This window comes from Mobula hypostoma, chromosome 3 (assembly GCF_963921235.1).
Source record: "Mobula hypostoma chromosome 3, sMobHyp1.1, whole genome shotgun sequence".
Taxonomy (NCBI): Eukaryota; Metazoa; Chordata; class Chondrichthyes; order Myliobatiformes; family Myliobatidae; genus Mobula; species Mobula hypostoma.
Window position 1 is genome coordinate 37,204,380 of NC_086099.1, and position 25,030 is coordinate 37,229,409.

The 25,030-nt window shown below is 40.0% G+C and overlaps 1 protein-coding gene across 2 annotated transcripts in view; it reads right to left on the reverse strand.

The window, feature by feature from the left end:
- Positions 1-4,852: 4,852 nt before the first annotated feature.
- Positions 4,853-25,030, reverse strand: part of LOC134343939 (potassium/sodium hyperpolarization-activated cyclic nucleotide-gated channel 1-like) — a 270,471-nt gene continuing 250,293 nt past the window's right edge. Inside the window, exons 8-9 of one of the 2 annotated variants that reach the window (XM_063042900.1) lie at positions 10,493-10,546; positions 10,270-10,354 (exon numbers count right to left, since the gene is read on the reverse strand). In XM_063042900.1, the coding sequence (XP_062898970.1) occupies positions 10,542-10,546 (5 nt within the window). In that variant the 3' untranslated portion in view covers positions 10,270-10,354; positions 10,493-10,541. Of the gene's footprint in view, positions 10,355-10,492; positions 10,547-25,030 lie in introns of both variants that reach the window. The other variant, XM_063042899.1, reaches the window with a different exon arrangement.

Here is a 25,030-nt window from a genome sequence, read left to right on the forward strand (position 1 = left end):
TAGGCTTGCATGTTGCAGGAGTCCAGGAGGGGACACACCAGAGGTGGTGAGGCATCTGTGCTGGATTGAGGGCCTGCCTGCTGCTCTCCACTGTTCGCTCTGGGGGAAGACAAGCTGAATTGTGTGTGTGTGTGTGTGTGTGTGTGTGTGTTTGTCTGGGGGCTGCTGTGAACTGATTGTTTTTGCTGAAAACACACATGCATATCAATTTACAGGACGTGACTCAGGGAGTTGGACTATATACATATATATTTGTGTGAATGTATGTTTACAGTTATTTTGCAAGCTATGTTTGACTGTTGGTATTGTGTTTTGCACCTTAGCCTGGGAGGAACGCCATTTTGTTTGGCTGTATTCATGAATATTTATGTATGTTTGAACTTGAAGGAGATGGTACGGTCCTCAGGATGAGATTCTAAATTGGAGAAACTGTCAATTCTGACTGTATCAGTGAGGATCGGGTAAGTGTGGACTGGAGTAGGTTGCTTTCTGGCAAAGGGATGCTTGGTAAATGGGAAACATTCCAAAGTGAAATTTTGAGAGTACAGAGTCTGTATGTTCCTGTCAGATTAAAAGACAAGGATAACAGGTTTAGGGAGCCCTGGCTTTTGAGAAGTATTGAGGCCCTAGTAGAGAAGAAGAGGGAGGTTCATAGCAAGTATAGGCAGCAAGGAACTATCCCAAGGGCTTTGAGAGATATATTAAGGGCAAAAGAATAGCAAAGTCCATCTGAAGATCAGAGTGGCTCTTCATGAATGGAGGAGATAGGGGAGATCTTAAATCGAACTCTTTCATCTGTATTTACTTGAGAGACAGACACAGAGTCCATAGAACTGAGGCAAAGCAGTAGCGAGGGCATTGACCACATCCTGATCACAGAAGAGGATTTGCTTTTGCCATCTTGAGGCAAATTAGGCTGGATAAGTCCCCAGGGCACGTCAAGGTGTCCCCTCAGACCTTGGGAGAGGTTAGTACAAAAATTGCAGGTGTCCTGGCAGCGGTATTTAAAATGTTCTCAGCTGCGGGTGAGGTGCTGGTGGTCAGGCGGATAGCTAATGTTATTCTGTTGTTCAAGAAGGGTTCTAAGAATAAACTGTGTCAGTGAGCCCGATAGCAGTAGAGGGTGATTTATTGAAAGGTATTTTAAGGGACAAGATATATAAGTATTTTGATAGGCAAGGTCTGGTTAGAGATGGTCAACGTGGTACATCATATCTAATCAATCTAGTAGAGCTTTTCGAGGAGCTTTCCAGAAAAGTGGATAACAGAAAGGCAGTGGCAGTTTGCTACATGGACTTTAGCAAAGCCTTTGACAAAGTCTCTCATGGGAAGCTGGTCCAGAAGGTTCAGGGACTTGGCATTCATGTTAAAGTAGTAAACTGGACTCAGCATTGGCCTAGCGGGAGAAGCCAGAGAATGGTAGTAGATGGTTGCCTCTCTGACTGGAGGCCTGTGGTTAGTGATGTATCACAGGGATCGATGCTGGGTCATTGCTTTTGTCAAATATATTAAAACTGAGATTGGGGGCATAGTGGACAGTGAGGTTATCAAAGCTTCCATAAGGACCTGGACCAGCAAGAAAACAATGGTCTGTAAAATTGCAGATGTAATTTAATGCAGATAAGTGTGAGGTGTTGCTCTTTGGGAGGACAAGCCAGGGTAGGATTTGCATGGGCACTGAGGAAAGCAGTATAACAGAGGGATCTGGGAAAAAAGATCCATAAGTCTTTGAAAGTGGCATGACAGGTTCAAAGTACATTTATTATCGAAGTATGTATACATTATACAACCCTGAGATTCCACTCCTATCAGGCAGCCATGAAACAAAGACACCCAAAAACCCCATAAATCTAACACCCGTGCAGATAATAAAAACCACATCATGCCCATAAAAAAAGAATCCATAAGGAAATAAAAGAATAAAATAACCCATAAAAATAAAATGTAATGAAAAATAAGCATTATGCAACCAGTAACCACAAGCAAATAGTATTTCTGAACTGAAGTCTGCAAGGAGAGTCCCATTGTTTAGCACTGAGCTGAGTAAACTTCTCATGGAGCAGCGATCTGAACCAGCCCAAAGGTTCATAAAGGGAGCTTTTGGCACATTGGCCTTCATAAATGAAAGCATTCAGTACAGGAGTTGGAATGTTTTGTTGAAATTGTATAAGAAGTTGGTGAAGCCTAATTGTAGTATTGTGTGCATTTCTTGTCACTTACCTACGGGAAAGATATCAACGAGATTGAATGTGGACAGAGAACATTTACAATTATGTTACCGGGACTTGAGGGCCTGAGTTATGGGGTAAGATTGAATAAGTTAGGACTTCTACTCATGAAAAGAAATTACATTGATCCTTCAAAGATCTAACAGCATTTAAACCACTGTTAAAGCATAATCTGCAGCCAATGTGAGGAGTAGGTTTTATTGTCATTGTATGATTTGTTTTAATATAATTAATGGCCTGACGTTGGAAGAAAGACAAAATGTCACCAAAGTAATGAACTAAGAGATCTTTTCCCGGACTATTAAATTCTAATTCAGAGACTCTTCAGTTCTGATGTATATACAGGAAATCTAAGGACGTATTTGGGTGGATTTACTTCCTGTTGTCTGTCAGCTCCCCAACCAGCGATGAGGCAATGGAATATCAATTAGCCAAACTAATTGATTTAATGATTTAATCAGCTGGAAAATCTTCCAAGGTCTCTGATATTCATCATGGAATTAAAAGTAGACAAGTTTCTTGTTGACTCAAGGATCAGTATCAAATTACCTAGACTTTGTTTTTGTTAGCCAAACCGCAACTACGTTCCATTATTCAGGCTGTGTGTTAAAGATGGTGCTCTTCCCTGAAACCCATAACTTCAGACTTTAAAACTAGTCTTAGTTTTAGTGAAGGAATATTTGGGTATCAAACAGAAAATTAAGTTGTTAGTTCAAACATAAAAACGTAGATAATTCCATACTGTTGACTTGCAGCAGTCACACACAACTTTTAATCTATGAATTTTTTCACACATCTCCAAAGTTTCTCAGTTGCGGATGTAAAATATTCAATTTGCATACAGTATTGTAAGATTAGAAAATATGTACTTGGTATTCATCTCAACAACCCCCAATCCAGAAAGCCATGTATATGCAAACAAAATCGGTTTTAATCTTCTCCAGTGCTATTCAGTCTTTTCCCACAATCTTAAAGCAGAGAAGTGTAAGACATTGACATGATGTAAAATAATAATGCACTTTCAAAAAGGAGATAGGTTGCAATTGTTTTCTCAGTCCGAGAGATTGGCAGCCAGTGGTCACAAATTTGAAGTAATCAGCAGGGGAAATTAGCAGAAATGGTTTCCAAACCGTGGATTAAGAGCTGGAATATACTCCTTGAATGAATGGAGGAATTAGATTACAAAGCAATTTGCAAAAAAAATGTACACTTATTTGCCGAGTTATTGGGAAAAGAGTTGCTGTAAGGGACAAATAGGAGAGTTTGTCCACAGAGCTGGCATAACTGACTGTTGTGCTATGATTCGAACATCTTCTTTGACTAATTGCCTGCAAAAATTAACACACAGGATTACACCTAAAACCTAAGCTTTATCTGAATTTCTCACAAAAATGCCAGCACTTGTGTTTCATTTATCATTAATCCATTTCTCTCTCTAATGGCATAATTACTCTAGATTGAAGCTGATATTCTCCATGGTGACTGTTTCTGTGATGATGCATCAGGGAGGGCATACAATTTCCAGTATTTTTAGTACAGTAATTTGATTTGACAGTTCATAACCTCACCAGATGTATTCTGAATGAATCAATTTTCTGAACAAATTCCTTTGTGCCTACACAAGTTCAGTGGCATTTATCATTGGCATTTAGATAGGTTTACACTCGGGCAACAAATACAATATGGCAAGTTTACGGGAGAATGGAATCACAGAGAAACAGACACAAATGAGGTTGCTTCTCTAATGTGACCTAACATCTGCAATGTTTAATACACATCAGTTCAGTATGAAAATAGCAGAGTGCTTAGATATGAAATCAGTATCATGGTTTTTAACAACAGCAAAGTTATATCTTTGACTGAAATCAATTTCTTGCAAGTGATCATGACAGTGGAAAGATTTGCTTTTCTGAGTGGTAAAACAATTCTATTTTTAAGTTAAATCGCAAGCAAGAGAAAATCTGCAGATGCTGGAAATCCAAGCAACTCACACAAAGTACTGGAGGAACTCAGCAGGCCAGGCAGCATCTATGGAAAAGAGTACAGTCGACGTTTTGGGCCGAAACCCTTCGGCATGTCTCCGACTCCTCATCTTTTCTCTCCAGTCCTGATGAAGGGTCTCAGCCTGAAACGTCGACTGTTTACTCTTTTCCATAGATGCTGCCTGGCCTGCTGAGTTCCTCCAGTATTTTGTGTGTGTTGATATTTTTTAGTTGCTTTATTTGTGTTATTACATCTAATAGCTCTTAACTCTTTCTAATGTAAAAACTCTTGTTAAGCTACAATGTTTCTGTCAATATATCTTGTGCAATAAGTAAACTGAATATGTGCAGTACTGTGCAAATTTCTTAGACACACATAGACGTATTATACACATATATACAGCTAGTGTGCGTAGGGTATTTGTCAACATGGAGTGGAGTGGAATGCCTTGGGGGGGGCGTGGGACAGGTGGCAGAGAAGGAGTGCCAGGGGCAGGGGAGGGTGGGATCGGTGCGGGTGCAGACATACACAGCCCTGAGACACCAGGCAAGGTCATTTGATTCCAAACAATTGGTTTATTGATCGTTACAGATTTTCTCTCTGGTGCTTCCCACTCCCTCCCCTCTCCCTTCCCCTTTTCCAAACCATGATTCCCCTTCCTTCCCACTCTCAGTCCACAATAGAGACCCATATCAGAATCAGGTTCATCATCACTCACATATGTCATGATTTTTGTTTTGCAGCAGCAGTACAGTGCAATACATAAAATTACTACAATATTGTGCAATAGTCTTTGGGACCCTAGTTGTATATATATGCCTAAGACTTTAGCACAGTATTGTATTTACCCAAATTAGTAACAAAATAAAGCCAAGAAAACAGGCCAATGGGGCCAACTGGAGAGTTTATGTTGCAGACTAGCCAATACCAGCGGAGTCTTCCCAGCAACCGAGTCACATTAAAGCTTAACTTGTTAACACTGAATGTATTGGACTGCCTGGATCTTATAAAGATAATTTGAAAACACATACTGTTAGCAGACTGTTGAACTTTCATGGTTGTTAAGAGTGTAAATAGTCGAGTGTTCCAGTCTTGAGTGTTTAAAAGAAATTTCAACAAGGTACTTCATGGTAGGCTGATCTACATGGGATGGGAGACATGGAGACTTGATGGAGTAGTTGCAAAATTACCTTGGCCATAGAAGACAAAGGTTTGTGGTGGTAAGGGGATATTCTGACTGGAGGTTCTATGACCAATGCTCTACAAGGATTGGCACTGGGACCTCTGATGTTTGTGCTAGGTATTACTCGGATGAAAATGCAGCTTGCTGATTAGTAAGTGTTTAGATAACACAAAAATTGAGAAGCGAGGAAAGTTGTCAAAATAAATAGCAGGATATACAATAGTTGGAAATATGAGCAGAGAAATGGCAGGTGGAATTTGATGCAGACACATGTGAGGTGTGTGTAGGTCAAATGTAAGTGGAAAGTATTCAGTAAATAGCAGGATTGTTAGGAGCACTGGTATACAGAGGGATCTCGGAATGCCAGCAGAAGGAGAAGGGACTGTTAAGAAGGGGTATGGCATATTTTTCTTCATTGGTCAGGGTGCTATGCATGGAAGTCAGGAAGACATAATGCAGTTGTATAAAACTTTAGTTAGGCCAGATTTGTATACTTTGTGCAGTTCCAGAGGGAGATAGATATGTAAATGTGTGGTTTAAATAGCATCACGATTAGCAGAGATAGGTGGGCAAAAGGACCTGTCCCTGTGTTGTACTGTTCTGTGTTCTATGAGTCTTCTCGACCATGAGTGTACTTTGCAGGCAGTCTCTGTGATAGCTGATCCTGGAGTGGGGAAGGGTTGGGGTGTTCATCTGAGGTACAGCTCTGGTTTTCAATCCTCTCTGCTGTATAGATGCATGTAACGTAAAAGCAGATTCCAAAAGCTATGTTTAAGCAGCAAGTAGCTTACCCCATGACAAAGCAAAGTCCTTCTATAAGACACGTCAGAGGTGCGATGGATGAGAACGGCACCAACACGTCCTTAAGCTCAACACCTTTCAGGTCAAAGCAACCTGTCCTGGCTTCCCTTCTGACTCCCTCACTACAGGCATACTTTTGACAGAAGGATTGCTCATGTTCATTGAACTGGCTGACTGTCACCTTCTCAAGGGCAATAACCTTTGGCCCAGCTAATATCCCATTAATAAAATGGAAAGATGCCTATGGCTGACAGGTGAAGGTCAATAGGGCTTTACTGCAGTAAATAGCATACTATAGTCAAAGTTTAGAACCATCTAATATAAATGGCATTTGGATGAGATACCATATTCTAATTAAGAAGTCAAACTAAACTCTCAAAGGAATTTAACAGCTTCAGGGAAGAAAACTTCCAAGGAGAAATTAAAGAAAGGCCAAATGTTGAAATGCTGCAAGTGAATCTTCCTGCATATTGGAGTCAAAGTTGTGCAAGCCTTTCAAACTTTTTCAGCCACGTGCTAAGTGAATTATTCTTGTTGGCTTCCCCTATAGTCATGCACCAACAATTTTTTTATTTCCTTTATGTAGTAAATGGGCAATCAGCCACTGCTTCCTTGTGTAGCAAATGATTAAAGCTGAAACTTCCACAATCATCATAAATTGTCTGGCAAAGAATATGTGCAACATGCCACTATAGTAAATTCATTAGTCCTGAAAAAATGAGGGGTAAGGAAACAATACATCTCTACATTGCTGGGGAAGAGCATGTCTCATTTCAAAGTACTAAACATGGAGAACAGTTTTCCATGAAAGCATTTCTTTTATAAGATGATCATATGAAACACCTCCCTGATTAGTGCCTTACTTGGATAATGTTTGACTTACAATGTTTTACTCCTTTCATGTTTAAAGTTTCAGTACAAGCAAAGACAGCAAGAAAATAATTAAGCTCATCCACTGACTAGGTTGTCCTTCCACAAGAATTTTACATTCAAAGTTTCTTCCCGAAGCACCAATGTCCATTACTATACAAACTCACATCAGCTGTTATGCCATATGGAGTTAATGCCAGGAAAGCTACAATGAAATTGTGCAGGATAATCTCATCTCAGTGCAATTTTATATACAATATATATATATATATATGAACTATTAGAGGTCATGGTGTCAACACCAGAATTCAGAATAGGTATATAAGTATATATCTATGTATTCTTTTATATTTTACATTATGTTAATCCTATTTCAATTTCTGCACATATATTAATATATACATTAATTTGTGCCATCTGTGACAAGGATAATCTGGTTTGAAAAAGATAAACTTTGTCCTTAATCCCTTAGATAGTGGCCCCTGTCCTTCCTTTCCCAAATATCAACACTTAAGTAAAATAGCAACCATCTGGATTTCTAACATCTTTCTCTGAAATTCTAAAGATGGAGATATTTTTAAAGTTTTCATTTTTATACATATGAGTATAAAATGACTACAATTTAGGCACACAATAGCATAAGAATGTAATTTGCGGAGATAAGCTTCAAAAACAAATGCAGAAGAAAACAAAAACAATTAAAGGAACCCAAAGACACCAGAAGGAACCTCACAAAACACAGTTTCCTATTGAAATAAATCCTTTTCCTTTATTTGTTCCATTTGATTTCTTGATTAATAAATCAGTATTTTGCATTCCAAAAATATGTTGCTATTTGCACTGCATATGATAAGCAAACATTAAGTTAAAGCCATATTCTCTCATGTAGCGAAGTAACTGAAAATAACAATATAGTTTCAATCTTATATCGGATTCTTCAATGAAATCATACACAACTTTTTCACTTTCATTTTGAGGGGAAATGCTACTTGGGAAATATTGAAGGAAATAAAGATAGCCACACTTTTGAATCCGATTGGAAACTCATCAATGAATTAATTTTGATAAAGAACCAAATCACTTTGAAAGGTGATGTGACTTTTTAAGATTGTTTGGAGCTGCATTAAGACCAATAACCTCACACTTTAAAATAAAAATACAGAAATATATCTAGAGAATGCCAAAGCAAGTAAATGTAGAAGAAACTTACAATTAATACTCACTTTAAAAGAATCTATAATATGAATAAAATTATGAGAGTATGGCTTTAAATATTGTCTTTCATGATGTGTCTTAAAGCATCATACACAGAACAAATTGGGAATGTTTTCTAAAACTGTAAATTTTAAATTAACATATTACATTACTAAATACAATGGAAATGAAGAAACAAAATAAAGGAAAAAGACCAGTTTAAATGCTTGGAAGTGTCATTTAACCAATAAAACTATTATTTTAATAAAATAAGACATTGAAACATTAAAATTGTGCAGCATGGTACCTACAGACATCATGAGATGCTGCCTTTGACATTTTTTAAAAATAACCTTCCAGGCCAACAAGTTACTTATTTTTCAAAGCCGAATGGAAAATGAGAAGGAGAAAAGGAATGGGAATGAAAAAAAATCCTAGTTACCACAATAAGCATATTTGCATTTATATTAGCATCAAAGACATGGATATTTCCTTTCCTCCACATGTACTGTATTGTTGTAGGTAAATGTCCTTTAGCTGAATCCATTTAAATGCAGCATACATTTAACACTGAAGCTAAAATGAGGAATGTCTTGTCTATTTTAGCAGAATGTCAAGATGGGTTTAAACTTGGTCCTTAGTCCACCATTGAACATGCAGAAGTATCACCCAGAATAATACTGGAACAGAATTTACGGAATAACCTATTGAGAGTTCATTACAAAACATATTGGGTGTCCCATGCTTTGTTGATAAAAGACACAATATCTTGATGAGTAGTTCTCCAGCAAGAAACACTGAATGGTGGAGTGATGTTTATGGAGCAGCATTGAAACACCTAAAAACCCTGTCCCAAACTGGATTTGCATTGCTGTGCACGCAGAGAATTTTGTTTAAACAATAATGTTGATCCAGTTGGTGAGTTACTGTTCCTCTTCTCTTATTTTACAAGAGTTTAGAAAACAATTCAATGTGTTCAAAATCCATGGGGAAGGAAGACTGGTAGTTTACTAATTAGAACTCTGAAAATTAGGGTTTTTAATCCTTTATTCTGTTATATTTTACATTTGTTGAGCTGTGCATGTCATGAGGACAGCAATGTCCAGTCTGTCAGAAGATGATGAGACTCTCCTCATGAACAATGAGGTTGCCTTGTAGAATGCTGAGCAAGGATTTCAGTGTTCAATATTAACAGGGTCAGCAATAAACAAAAACTGTTAAGGTCATAAATTAGAGGGAAATCGTGGTCTTCCTTGATCAGTATCTGTACTTAAGACTGCGGATGTTTCCCTTTTTTGGGTTGGGGGAGCTGCTTGTGTCCCTCGTGGTGGTGGTATTGCTCCTGAGGACATGTGTCGGAAAAGGGACATTCTTTGTGGAACAGTGCTTCGGATGCCTCCTTGAGGACCTGGACTTTGCGTGGTTGGGATTGAAGCAGGAACTGGTGCTAATGGTTCTCCAGAGGATGGCTGTGGTCTGATCATCATTGGTGTCACCTCGTGAGGCAGAGAAGGTTGAGATGCCGAGAGAGGTCTTACATCTCTGCTTAGGTTGCTCGTTTGCAAACCCTGCGTGCTTTTGTTGGAATCGCGCCTCTGGGCAGGGCTGTGCACCGGCTGTTGTTGCATCAAGGACATCTGTGACACGTTTGGTGAACCATATTGGAAAGTTCGGCCTGCCAGAGGACTCTGAACAGAGGGACTTGGAACTGCAGCAGTAAAAGAGCTGGGTGAGGGAGCCACTGCCTGTGAGCTGGGTGACGGGGAATTCTGATTGGGTACAGTCTGAACCAGCTGAGGTGGCCTTGTGGATGGTTGAGAAGACGGCGAATAAGTATTCAAATTTGGTGAGGAAATGTGCTGAAAATCTGACTGAGCTATATTTAGTGGCTGTGACTGCATAGAAGCTCTGATGATTGAGTTGCCAGATAATGGAGGAAATACGCCGAATGATGCAGTGAGGGGTGTTTCTATGAATTGCACCATCTCCCGGTCTTGTTTCACCATCTTTTTTAGAAGCTCTGTCTCTTGGTTATCAAAAACACCAGTGTTCAGATCTCTTTGAACTTTATGTAATAGGAGAGAGTTCTTCTTCCCTAGGAAACAAGACAGAGATAAATGCAGACATGTGCAAATTGGAAAAGTTATCATTCTCCATGCATAATGACAAATTTGATAAAATTAGTGAGGATAACCCCTTAAAAACAGCATAAAAATATGGAAGGGCTATCCACCTATCTTTCCAGATGAACCCTCCTTTTTTCCCTGTATTCTGGATGTAGTTCAGTCTGGAAAAGTAAAGACGGAACCTTTTATTGACATTATAAAAATATATATTACATAAATAGCCACCATTTGGATGTGTACTCTGTTACCATATCTTATAATGCTTACATGGACCGAGTAAAAATCGAAGTCAAATAAAGATCTGTCCTGGGGAATAGATCTTTAATAAAAGTCAATACAGTGGGTTCCAGTTAACTGAGACACATCAGAACCAGTACATTTTGGCACAATTAAGTGGTTACCCCAATTGGCTGAATTTTCATGGAAATAATTAAAAAGGTATAAAAAAGACAAAATACTGTTTAACTGAGTAACACATTATGTATTTAAATGAAATTTAAAATACATTAGAGCACTATCAATACTACCACAGTATTATAACATTGTATATTAGTTCCTAAAAGTTATCGACGGAAGAATTCGTACAGAGTACTCTGCTATGTTCTTTTAATTGACTGGAAAAAAATCAGCGCAGACAACTAGTGTAGATAATGGACCACTTTCATACAATACTGTCGATAATTGCATCCTCCAAATCTTCATTTTCATTGTAACATTCAAGGTGATTGTTGATAACTTCAAATTCTTCATTGTTTCAAACTTGTTGACGCAGTGAGATCATTTCATTTTCATTCCTGGCCATTTCTGGCAACTCCAAAACCGAATGTTTGAAATCATAGTGAGCAAAATAGTTCAGAATTGTCTTGTTGCTTATCTCCCACCAACTTACATGACAAAAAAAAACAGTTTGTGTTGAACACAAACACACGTAGCTGACCCTATTTAAGAACTGTTTGCTTTAAACACAGTGTATAGTCTAACAGACCACAAGGGCATGCGATTGATGCTTGCTAGAATTTGTTTGGCCACAGTCTTCTCACCCAATTAAGCTGCATTGTGTCCCATAATAAATAAAGGAATCTTGGCTAATTTTTCAATTAATATTTGTTCCTTAAGAGTTCCAAATAAGTGGCTGCCCAATTAACCAGAATCCACTGTATGTGTATGTTATATTGAAAAAAATGGCTTGAGATACATGATGGTCCAATAGGCTCCATCACCACATATGCTATTTATTCCAAAGCATTTTATTTTGATTTTTTTTAAGAAGTGTTAGATCGCAGTTCCATGAATGAAAGTGTTGTCATAATTTGGCAATTACACTGGTCTGGTCTTTGCAACTAAAAGAAAAAAATAATCACATTGGAGAATGAAAATGGCAGCTTGAATCTGCTGTATCATTGATGTCAAAATGGAGCCATTTTGAGGAAAATTCTAATAGAAATAGGCATGTTCAGTACATTGTCAAAGTTTATTAAGAAGACATTGAGTTGCTTTACAAGCCTGTCTTCATGACAAATTCCCAATATTTTGGTGCACTGGATTTATTTATTTATTTATTCGGCAGTGGAGTGGGTCAGCAACTTTTAATTCCTTGCTGTTGTTATTTTGGAGGACATGTCTTGGGCTCAGCACGTATGTACAATTATGAAGAAAGCACGGCAATGCATCTACTTCCTTAGGAGTTTGCGAAGATTCAGCATGACATCTAAAACTTCGACAAACTTCTATAGAAGTGTAGTGGAGAGTATATTAACTGGCTACATCATTGCTTAGTATAGAAGCACCAATGCCCTTCAATGGAAAATCCTACTAAAAGTAGTCAATATGGCCCAGTCCATCACAGGTAAAGCCCTCCTCACCATTGTTCACATCTACACAAAGTGTTGTTACAGTAAAGCAGCATCCGTCATCAGGGACCCCCACCACCCAGGACATGCTCTCTTCTTGCTGCTGCCATCAGGAGCATTGGAACTCACACCACCAGGTTCGTGAACAGTTAATACATCCTCAGACATCAGGCTCTTGAACCAAATGGAATAACTTCACTCGACTTCACTTGTTCCATCATTGAAATGTTCCCACAATCCATGGGCTCAATTTCAAGGACTCCTCATTTCATGTTCTCAATGTTTATAGCTTACTTATTTATTATTCTTTCTTTCTTTCTGCATTTGCAGTTAGTTGTCTTTTGCACACTGGTTGAACACCCAAGTTGTTCTGGTCTTTTATTGATCCTATTATGGACTCGTTGAGTATGCCCACAAGAAATTAATCTCAGGGTTGAATATGGTGACATATATGTACTTGGATAGTACTTGAACTTTGAGATACAGTGAGGAATAGGCCCTTCCGGCCCTTCGAGCCACACTGCCCCGCAACCCCTGACAACTCTGATGTAACTCTAGCCTAATCAAAGGACAATTTACAATGACCAATTAACCTACTCAGTACATCTTTGGACTGTGGGAGGACACCAGATGACCCAGAGAAATCCACAGAGAGGATGTACAGAGATCTCTTACGGAAGACGTCAGGACTGAACTCCTACTCTGACATCATGTGGTGTAACAGCATTGCGGTAACCGCTATGTTCCCGTGGCACCCTGTTTCTGGATTCAGAGATAAAATTACTCCATACCTGAATTATTTGATGACAATCAAATCATTTCACACATTGCATACCAAAGCCAAGTGGTGTAAGATCCATCTAATACAGGGCATGCTGACAGTTCTTCAGGTTTGTAGCAGTGACAATTATAATCTCATTCTCGTTGAAGGGACAATGTACAAATATCTAGATAATCCAGTAGGTTTCTAGAAATTTCTTTGCAAAGCCACAGGAAATGTGTGAGGTATTAAATGAATGTTACTCTTCTGTATCCTCCAAGGAGAGAGTCATTGTATCTGGAGATTTTAGGAACAGAGTTGGTGGCATTCGGAGCCATATTATCATTGAAAAGGAGACACATTTTAACAGACATGAAGGTGGTTGATTCTTCAGGACATGACAAGATGTTTCCCACACAAGAGTGGAGGCAACTGGGGCCCTGACAAAGACTTTTAAATCTTCATTGGCCATCGGTGTTTAGGAAGCTATTGGAAAAAAAGAGTTCAGAGGAGCAGCATAACGTAGGGAAAATCAGCATGGTTTTTCTGGTGGGAGATCCTGTCTGAATCATGTAAATGATTTTTCTTCCACAGATGTAAGTAAGTACACCAAGAAAGGAAGTATGGTTGATGGACTTTAGTAAGGCATATGACAAGGTCCCACGTGGCTAGGAGGTTCGAGCCCATGGGATACAAGGCAAATTGACAAATGCAGTCCACAGTTGGCTTGCTAATAGGAAACTGAGAGTAATGAAAGAGGTTTGCTATTGCAACTGGAAGTATGTGAACAGTGGTGTACCACAGGGACAAGAAATGGACTCTTATTATTTTGTATAATTAACAACTTAGAAAATAATGTAGGAGGTATGACCAGTAACTTTGCAGGAAACACAGAGGTTGGTGGGGCTGTGGATAGTGAGAATGACATGAATCAGCAGGTAAATCGGGAAGCAGGTACTCTGTATTTCCTAATTGTACTGATCAACTTGAGATCAGCCTACTCTATAAAATGATTGGATGTGATAACCAACAGCAATCAGTAGACAGATGCAGTATAACCACATTTTTAATTTCTTCATGCTAATTGAACTTCATGAAGTGCTTGCACAACCTTTGTCTGCAAACAAAGGAAATTCAACCTAATTCAGGGCTTAATTTGTCTCTGCCATTCCATACGATCCTGGCTGATTGCGTTTCGGGGAGGAGGCTGGGGATTCGGGTGGAGATGGGGGAAAGGGATCAGCCATGGTTGAATAGTGGAGCTGACTCGATGGGCTAAATGGCCTAATTCTGCTCCTATGTCTTATAGTCTTATGACCTTATGGTCTTATCTCACGCTTTTTCACACCTGATTCCAGATCCTTTGTTCAGATATTAATTGATATCAGCCTTAATCATTTTATACATATATTTGAATATTGTAGGTAACTAAACACACATTAAATTAATTTTTGTAATCTAAAATTAAAAAAAAATTATCAGAAACAGTTGATCAGTTGATATCTGAAAGAGAAAGCAAGATAGGGAAATAGGAACAAGTTTTGGGCATAATCATTTTAAGGAATTTTCATCATTCTTTCACCATATTTGTAGCTTGTTTTTATCATATTTCATCCCATATCAATTTTTTAAATTGACACCAGTTGATTTTTGCAACTTTTACAACTCAATTTACCCACCCGGTTTAAGAGCCAATGTAAGAGAAACTTGTTGCGCTGAAAGGCAGAGAACCTTATTCATATCAAATGTTGCTAATATGATAAGAACATGCAGCTTTTTCTGAATGCAGTTTTGTTTGTGGAGAAAGGACAACACAATTAATTTCAAAAGCATTTTCCTTACACCTCACAAAGACTCCATTCTTACAGGATGGTCTGGCTCATGTTCCTCATTCAGCTCCAAAAATAGGAACAAATTGCTTCCTATGGTGTTACTCAATTCTATTTCATTTGAATTTCTCATCCAGTTTCACTCTCCCACATGCCTCTCCCATTTGTTTAACTTGACATCTAAAAGCCTTACTGTTTTTTTTGTCTTTCCATCAGTAAGGATTCCATTGAATCTAACATAATTTGCATAGTAGAAAGTAATTATTTGTCCCACATGATGAAATAAGGTCAAATTGAAAGACACAGCATCATAAGCCATCTATTATTTAAACAAATGCTAATTTTTTTCTGTCATTTACTGCTATGGTACTGTTGTAGTTCCATGAAAGTTAATGCCATTTAGGTAACTTAATCTTATCATTCTAATAGGCAAACTGAATGTGACAATGAGCAGATTCCATTTCAATTAACAATGTGAAATTTTATTTCGGGTCTGAAACAGTCCTGTTTAGAACAAATAGAAATCCCATTTAGCATACTTAGGCGAATAAAAACTAGTAGTAATACATTATTTCACACCTGGAATGTTAATTGGAACCTAATAATGCTATAAAAGGCTTTACTTTTAAAAATTTGTTTCAATTTCCATACTATTAATTCCTTTGCCATAGCTTTTAAAATTATTGTGTGGTGATTTAATTCTGGATCATCATTCAAAGTGTAGTTTCAGGCTTGCAAGCACGGGTGTGCATTTTCTGCTGGGTCAGAAGCTTTTTGGGTATAAGTCCATTCAATCAGGCACTCCAGTACAGCACTTTCAGTTTGGATATAAACCTAAGTCCTTGTCTATCATCGCAAGAGGATGGAGAAGAACCAATAGCGGCATTGTGATAAAGAAAATGGGAGATCTGCCAATACTCTGACTAATATTTATTCTTCAAGTAACAGTTAAAACAAATGATATGGTCATTTTGTTCTATTGCAGTTTGTGGAACCTTGCTGTATGTTAATTGACTACCACATTCTCCTGTAGTACAACAATAACCACACTTCAAAAGCACATCATGACAAATCACAAGTATTTTCTGTTATGAGAGACAGCATCTTATTTTCCTATGTATTACTCTATGACATGGGAGGAGACCACTTGCCCTATTATTTGCATATGTTTTTAGGTCTAAAAATGGTTAAATGCAATATGTGCAGAAAAGTAATGTGCAATATCCAAAAGAGTAATTAAGAATATATAAACTTTTCAAATTTAATAAAAATGTATTTTAATCAGAATTGGCTTTGTAATTGTATTTCTGTAGTGCAGCATGAAACATGATGAACCAAAAGGGATTGATTGTCTCTTAGTGTGGAGGGGAAAATATTATGAGCCAAATGAACAGCTGCAGATTAGTAAAACAAACAACTGGATCATTGCTAATAGCAAAACTAATGATTTATAATCTCTCAAGTGTGGTTATTGAGAACGGTTATTGCAGGGACAAATACCAGACCTGCAAAAGTTGCAGAAGTCAAATTCCTAGTGAATGTGTCAAGAATGTATCATGTGGTACGACTTTTGATAAACTATTATACCAGCCACAGCACTTTAGATCTGTGATAATAATTTTTAAGTTAAGATGTTTTTAATTTGGTAACTCATTCCTTGCTCTTTGCCCTAATAGATGGCTGTACAACGGATCTTATAGCTACCTATCTGGGTGGAAAAGAGCAGCAATCAAGTGTGTATTGTAATCAAAGTCCTCTAGCTAAAATAGTGCAGGTGGTAGGTAAGGGGTGTGATAGTCAGCTTGTATGATGTAAGAGGACTTGGAGTTTGTACGTTCTTCTTATGATAGTGTGGGATTCTTCTTGATGCTCTTATTTCCTCCCACATCCTGAACATGTGCAGGTTGATAGGTTCACTGGCTAAATGACTCCAATGTATAGGTGAGTGGAGAGCAGATAGGAGTGTGAGAGATAAATGGCACAGTCTCAATGACTCAAAGTGCCTGCTGCAGCGCCGTGCAACTCCACAACTCTGATGTTAGTGGGGGTGTTGCTGAGAGTGAATGAAATGTTGTACACAAAAGAGTAGCATTTGTAAACAGGTATGATATTCTTACTGGTGATATGGCTGCAGGCATATGTGACATTAGTGAGTTTACTACGAGCTCACTCCTGGAGTGCTGAAGGTGCATTTTACTTTACTATCTTTAAAATATTATTGAGAGTTGCAGCTTTGGTATGTGCAACCAATGATCAGAAGAAGCACTTGCCAAATGCACTGTCAGGCTGAATAACTTGTCTATAAGATGAACTTTTAGGATGAGTTGACCTATGGGTTGGCAAAGGAAAAAGTTCAAGCAAATGTCACTTGCCATGCACGACTTAGCAAGTGGAATAGCCATGGACATGTATCTGTAGAATGTAAAATAGTTTTGCTCTGGGGATGATTCTGTGCTACAGCTGGGAAACAGACAGCAGCAGGAATGGTAATAGTACGAAGTACTATTTGCATTTAAATCAAGTGGACACCATAAGTGGGTGTTGTAAGAAACCAGCAGGTCAGAAGTGTTAAACAGTGTAAAAAGTAGATAGCTTTGCTCTGGATGATAGTGAGAGATACCTAGCCTCAGAATGTCCATTTAATTGCTTGCGAAAGCAAACAACCAATAATAAGGTAGACCCCATCGCTTAGAAACAAAGAAGCAAGTATATTCATAAAGACACTTTGGAGTACTGTAAAAGTTACGGATATGAAATATGAGGAAATGGAATTAGCACAGAAGCACTTCTCAGACATCTCAGAGAATACAGATGTAAGTTCATCATGTCAATTGACCAAAAGTTGGCATATGGATACCATGATGGGTTGCTCTGATAGGATGATATCAATTTGAAATCCTTCCATCACTTTTTGCCGATTCTAACCAAGTTAGTGTTGCAAACACACTCATTCTCCAACTAATGGGTGAGATGGATAGCTGGATGTCTGGTAGAGATGATCGGGTCCAATTACCTATTGTAGTTATGGGTTGTGAGTCCTGGTAGTGGATTAGATCAAACCACTCAAATTTAAACACAAGCAATTCTGCAGGTACTGGAAATTCAAGCAACATACATCAAAGCTGCTGATGAACGCAGCAGGCCAGGCAGCATCTCTAGGAAGAGGTACAGTCGATGTTTCAACCTCTTCTCACCCTGTCTCTTGCAAAAATGCCATCCCCTTCTCGCAATTCCTCCGTCTCCGCCGCATCTGCTCTCAGGATGAGGCTTTTCATTCCAGGATGAGGGAGATATCCTCCTTTTTTAAAGAAAGGGGGTTCCCTTCCTCCACCATCAACTCTGCTCTCAAACGCATCTCCCCCATTTCACGCACATCTACTCTCCCTCCATCCTCTCGTCACCCCACTAGAAATAGGGTTCCCCTGGTCCTCACCTACCACCCCACCAGCCGCTGGTCCAACCTATTATTCTCCATAACTTCCGCCACCTCCAACAGAATCCCACAACTAAGCACATCTTTCCCTCCCCCCCTCTCTGCTTTCCACAGGGATCGCTCCCTACGCAACTCCCTTGTCCATTCGTCCCCCCCCATCCCTCCCCACTGATCTCCCTCCTGGCACTTATCCTTGTCAGTGGAATAAGTGCTACACATGCCCTTACACCTCCTCCCTCGCTACCATTCAGGGCCCCAGACAGTCCTTCCAGGTGAGGCGACACTTCACCCGTGAGTCGGTTGGAGTGATATACTGCGTCCATTGCTCCCGATGTGGCCTTCTATATATTGGCGAGATCCGATGCAGACTGGGAGATTGTTTTGCTGAACATCTACGCTCTGGCCGCCAGAGAAAGCAGGATCTCCCAGTGGCCACACATTTTAATTCTACATCCCATTCCCATTCTGATATGTCTATCCACGGCCTCCTCTACTGTAAAGATGAAGCCACACTCAGGTTGGAGGAACAACACCTTATATTCTGTCTGGGTAGCCTCCAACCTGTTGGCATGTACATTGACTTCTCTAACTTCCGCTAATGCCGCACCTCCCCCTCGTACCCCACGCGTTATTTATTTATTTACACACATTCTTTCTCTCTCTCTCCTTTTTCTCCCTCTGTTCCTCTGACTATACCCCTTGCCCATCCTCTGGGTTTTTCCCCCCCTCCCCCTTTTCCTTCTCCCTGGGCCTCCTGTCCCATGATCCTCTCATATCCCTTTTGCCAATCAACTGTTCAGCTCTTGGCTCCATCCTACCCCCTCCTGTCTTCTCCTATCATTTTGGATCTCCCTCTCCCTCTCCCACTTTCAAATCTCTTACTAGCTCTTCCTTCAGTCAGTCCTGACGAAGGGTCTCGGCCCAAAATGTCGACTATACCCCTTCCTAGAAATCACTCAAATTGATGGATTGTGCATTTGAGAAAATCGTAGCACTAGTTAGTTAAGTAATCTAGGAGCTTCTCATTGTTTGGGATGCTTTGTCACTGGGCTTGACTTGAGATGCTCCCAGAAGCTGGAGCTCACAGAAACTGCTAATCAAGGATTACTGGATGAAGCTCTAAAGTAATAACCCTGGAGAATGTGGATTTGATGACATCTGTTTCACCACCTGTTGCCAGGCATGGATTATTTCAATTACAAGAAGAAACTGGACAGCACTGGGCTTGTTTTCCCTGGAGAACAGGACGCTGAGATGGACCTGAAAGAAGTAAACAAATTTATGAGAGGCATGACGGGATGGGTAATAAGAAAGTTTTCACCAATGACAGAGGCAACTAAAAAACAAAGGGCAAAGGTTTAAGCTAAGGGGTAGGCTTAGAAGGGATCTGAGAAAAGATAGAGGGTGGCGAGGATTTGGAATTCCTTGCCTGAGAAGATGGTGCTCTTGCAATTTTTAACAGGCACTTGAATGAGCACTTAAGTCACCAAGGCTATGGATGAAGTGCTGGTAAATGTGATTAGTGTAGATAGATACACATTGTGGGAGCGCCCACTGTGTGAGTGGGCCAGTGTTACAGTGGGGAGCTCAGGCTTCAGCAAGGAGAGACGAAGTCTGTAGGTAGATTCTATTTTGTTTAATTTCTCTGTCTTTCTTTCTTATTACATGGTTAGGACAGTGGGGATGCCAGGCAGGGCAGTGAAATGCCCTCCTTGCGGGATGTGGGTAGGTAGGAAAACTTCCAGAGTCTCTGACGAGGAAGAAGTGCATCCAGCTGCAGTTACTTTCAGACAGTGTTAAGGGATCACAGCTGGAATTGGATAAACTCTGGATCATTCAGGAGGCTGAGAGGTTGATCAACGGGACTTAGAAGGAGATAGTTACATCCAAAGTGCAGGCCACAGGTAACTGGGTGGCTGCCAGCAGAGGGAGAGGGGACAGGCAGCCAGTGCAGAGTGCCTCTGTGGCTGATCCCCTCAACAACAGGTACACCACTCTGAATAGTGTTGGGGGGAGGGGGGATGACCTACCAGAGGAAAGGCACAGTGGTCAGGTGTCTGGCTCTGTGGCTCAGAAGGGGAGGGAAGGAGAATGGAGTGCAGAAGTAAAAGGAGCAGACAGGAGACTTTGTGGACATGAAGGAGAAGCTCTGATGGTATGTTAGGGATGTCTCGGATCGGGCCAAAGCATTCTAAAGGGGGAGAGTGAGCAGCCAGCAGTTGTGGTACTTATTGGTACCAAGGACATAAGTAGGAAAAGTGAGGAGGTCCTGAAGAGAGATTTTAGGGAGCGAGGTGGAAAGCTGAAAAAGCAGAACCTCCAGGTTAGTAATCTCTGGATTGCTGCCTGTGCCACATGCCAGTGAGGGTAAGAATAGGATGACTCAGCAGATGAATACATGGCTGAGTGACTGGTGCAGGACGCAGGCCTCCAGATTGCTGGATCATTGGGATCTTTTCTGGGGAAGGTATAACCTGTACAAAAGGACAAGTAGCACCTGAACACGAGGGAGATTACTATCCTTGCGGGCAGGTTTGCGAGAGCCTGGAGAGTTTATAAACAGATTTGGCGGAGGGATGGGAACTGAGTGAAAGAGCTGAGGATGGGGCAGTTGTTATGCCAGTAGACTCAGTGTGCAGTTAGACTGGGCCAGGACAGGCAGATGATAGATAATGCAAAATTGCGGTCAGTGGGATGAGTTGATGTGTAAGATGATGCCAAAATCGAAACAGGGGTGATGAATACAGGACTTAAGTGTCATAGTTCATTGCACGTTGTATACAGAATACGGTAGATGATCTTGTAACACGGTTAGAGATTGTATTGTGAGCATCACTGAGTCGTGGCTGAAAGAAGGTTTTGGTTGGGAGCTTAACATCCAAGAATATACATTGTTTCTAAAGAACAGGCAGGTAGGCAGAGGGGGTGGGGTCTCTCTGTTGGTAAACATTGAAATTAAATCCCTATAAAGAGGTAACATAGGATTGGATGATGTACAATCCTTGTGGCACACACAAAACGCTGGAGGAGCTCAGCAGGCCAAGTAGCAGCAATGGAAGGGTCCAGTTGACATTTCAGGCCAAAACCTTTCATCAGGACTGGAAAAAAAGTCTTTCATTTCCAGTCCTTGGCCCAGTACAGTCTTTTCCATAGATGCTGCCTGGCCTGCGGAGTCTCTCCAAGCATTTTGTGTGTGTTGCTCGGATTTCCAGCATCTGCAGATTTTCTCTTGTTTGTGATAAGAATCCTTGTGGGAAAAGTTAAGAAACTGCAAGGGTAAAAAGACCTTAATGGGAGTTATATTCAGGCCTTGGAAGAGAGCCAGAATATGGGGTTCAAGTTATAATAAGAGATAGAAAAGGCAGGCAAAAAGGGTAATGTTACAATAGTCAGGTGGCTTTCAAAATGCAGATAAATTGGGAAATTAGGTTGGTAATGGATCCCAAGAGATGGAATTTGTAGAATACCTACAAGGTGGCTTTTCCGAGCAGCGTGTGGATGAGCCCACTAGGGAAAAGTCAATTCTGAATTGGATGTTGTGTAAGGAACCAGATTTCATTAGGGAGTTGAAGGTAAAGGGACCCTTTGCAGTAATGATCATAATATTCACGCTACAGTTTGAAAGGGAGAAGCTAAAGTCAGATATATCAATATTTCAGAGGATTAAAGGAATTACAGAGGAATGAGAGAGAAGCTGACCAAAGTTAGTTGGAAGGGAAAATTAGCAAGAATGACAGCAGAACAGCAATGGCTGGAGTTTCTGGAAGCATTTCAGAAGGCACAGGATAGATTAATCCCAAAGATGAAGTATTCTAAATGAAGAATGAGGCACCTGTGGCTGACAAGGGATGTCAAAGACGGCATTAAAGCAAAAGAGAAGCATATAATATAGAAAAATTAGTGGGATGTTTGAGGAGTGGGAAGATTTTGAAAACCAACAGAAGGCAACAAAAAAGCTATAAGGAGAGAAAAGGTGAAATATGAAGGAAAGCTAGTCAATAATGTATCAGAAGTTTGTTTTTCTGATATGTACTGTATAAAGTAAAAGAGGGGCAAGAGTGGATATTGGACTGCTGGAAAACGATGCTGGGGAGGTAGAACAGGCACAAAGAAGTTGCAGACAAATTCAATATGTATTTTGCATCAGTCTTCACTGTGGAAGGCATCAACAGTATGCCAGAAATTCAAGAGTGTCGGGGGTCAGAAGTGAGTGAAGTTAATAAGGAGAAGATACTTGGGAAGCTGAAAGGTCTGAAGGTAGATAAGTCATCAGGTCCAGATGGACTGCACCCCAGGGTTCCGAAAGAGGTTCCTAAAGAGATTATGGAGCTGTTAGTAATGATCTTTCAAGAACCATTACATTCTGGAATGGTTCTGGAGGACTGCAGAATTGCAAATGTCATTCTTTAATAACTGTATAAGGCAGAAGAAAGGAAATTATAGGCTAGTTAGACTGGCAAGATGCTGGAGTCTATTATTAAGGATAAGTTTTCAGAGTACTTGGAGGCACAAGAATACATACGCAGAAGTCAGTATGGTTTCTTCAAGGGGAAATATAGCCTGGAAAAATCTGTTAGAATTCTTTGAGGAAACAGCATGCAGGATAGACAAAGGAGAGTCAGTGGATGTTGATTGGCTTGGATTTTCAAAAGGCCTTTGACAAGATACTGCACATGAGGCTGCTTAACAAGGTAAGAGCCAATGGTAATACAGGAAAGATACCAGCATAGAAAGTGGATTGCTGACTGGCAGGAGGCAAAGTGTGGGAAAAAAGAGGCCTTTTCTGATTGGCTGTCAGTGACTAGCAGTGTTCCACAATGTTGGAACCGCTTCTTTTCATGTTATATGTTAATAACGGATAATGGAATTGATGGCTTTGTGGTTAAGTTTGTGGACTATACAAAGGCAGGTGAAGGGGCAGGTAGTGTTGATGAAGCAGGGAGTTTGTAAAAGGTATTAGACAGACTGGGAGAATGGCAAAGAAGCAACACATGAAATATCGTATAGGGAAGTGATTGGTCATGCACTTTGGTAGAAGGCATAGAGGTGTAGACTGTTTACTAAATGGGGAGAAAATTCAACAATCACAGCTGCAAAGAGACTTGGGAGTCCTCGAGCAGGATCCCCTAAAGGGTAACTTGCAGGTTGATTAAGTGGTAAGGAAAGCAAATGCAATATTAGCATTCATTTTGAGAGGACTGAAGTGTAAGAGCAAGTATATCATGCTGGGTCTTAATAAAACATTGGTCAGACTGCACTTGGAGTATTGTGAGCAGTTCTGGGCCCCTTATCTAAGAAAAGATGTGCTGGCATTGGAGAGGGTCCAGAGGCAGTTTACAAGAATAATTCGGGAATGAAAGGGTTAACATATAAGGCACATTTGATGGCTCTGGGCCTGTACTCACTGGAGGTTAAAAGAATGAGGGGGGATCACATTGAAACCTATAGAATATTGAAAGGCTTAGATAGGGTGAATATGGAGAGGATGTTTCTTATAGTGTGGGAGTCTAGGACCAGAAAGCACAGCCTTGTAATGTAGGGACATCCATTTAGAACAGTGATGAGGTGAAAATATGTCTTTAGCCAGAGGGTGGTGAATCTATGGAATTCATTGCCACAGATGGCTGCGCAGGCCAAGTCACTGGGTATATTTTAAGCAGGTGTTGATAGATTCTTGGTCAGTCAGGGCATCAATGGATATGGGGAGAAGGCAGGAGAATGGGGTTGAGATGGATATTAAATCAGCCATGCTGGAATGACAGAGAGGACTCGATGGGCTGAATGGCCTAATTCTGCTCCTGTGTCTTATGGTTTTGTGGAAGATGGCTGGTCAAAGTTCTGCATTGTGCTGCATGACCTCTGTAACATGAGATGTGTCAACAGGGATGAGTTAATAGTGAATTTAAACAACTTTCTTCAAGGAAGTGGGTGTGGTGATAAAAACGCAGGTAGTGACTATCAAAACCACTACAGAAAGAGTTTGTTAATATCTGGATAAGAATGAAAACTTGGGATAAAAGGTGAGCTAAGCTGTTAAATTGGGACCTTCCTTGAAGGTGTTTAGTCAGGACCTGCATTATGCATGCACGCCAAAGGTATGTTAGAAAAGGTAATATTAGGATTCCATTGTAAGATGGTAATATTGATGTATAATTGACAGAATCCATAGGTAATGTTGCAGGTGAGAGGCTCGACACAGTGTGTTGTGGAGAAGCTATCTCAATTGAGTCATACAATCTGGTTGCAGTGGATAAACTGCCAAAAGTGAGAAAGGATCCTGTTTACCAAACTCTCATTGCTCATGGAAGTTGATTAACCTACCTAAAAAAACCCATCATAGATGTGGATCAAAGATCTCAGTCAGCGCTGGAATAGTTCAAGTGGCTGATTGGCCTGCTGCTGTTTCCGAGGTTAGCTTTCTAATAAGACCAGACACTCCACCTCTGGAGACTAGTTATCATGGAGGAGCCAATAAAATTTAAGTTCATTTTTCCTTTCCCTTTCTGCTTCAAAAAATTCAATTAGGTTTGTCAGACAGAGTCTGCCCTTGACAAAGTCATGCTGGCTATCTCTGATTAGTCCTTGTGTATCTAAACCTGAAATTTCAGTTACAATTTTCTTGTCAAACTTTGGAGTTAATTTACATGGGCCAGACCTGTTTTTATCCCACTGATAAAAGACATTTTAATATGACCTTAATATGACCTTTTTCAAACGATTTTTTTTTTAAACAGAGAGATACTTCACTGCAGTACATTTGGAAAGATTATGAA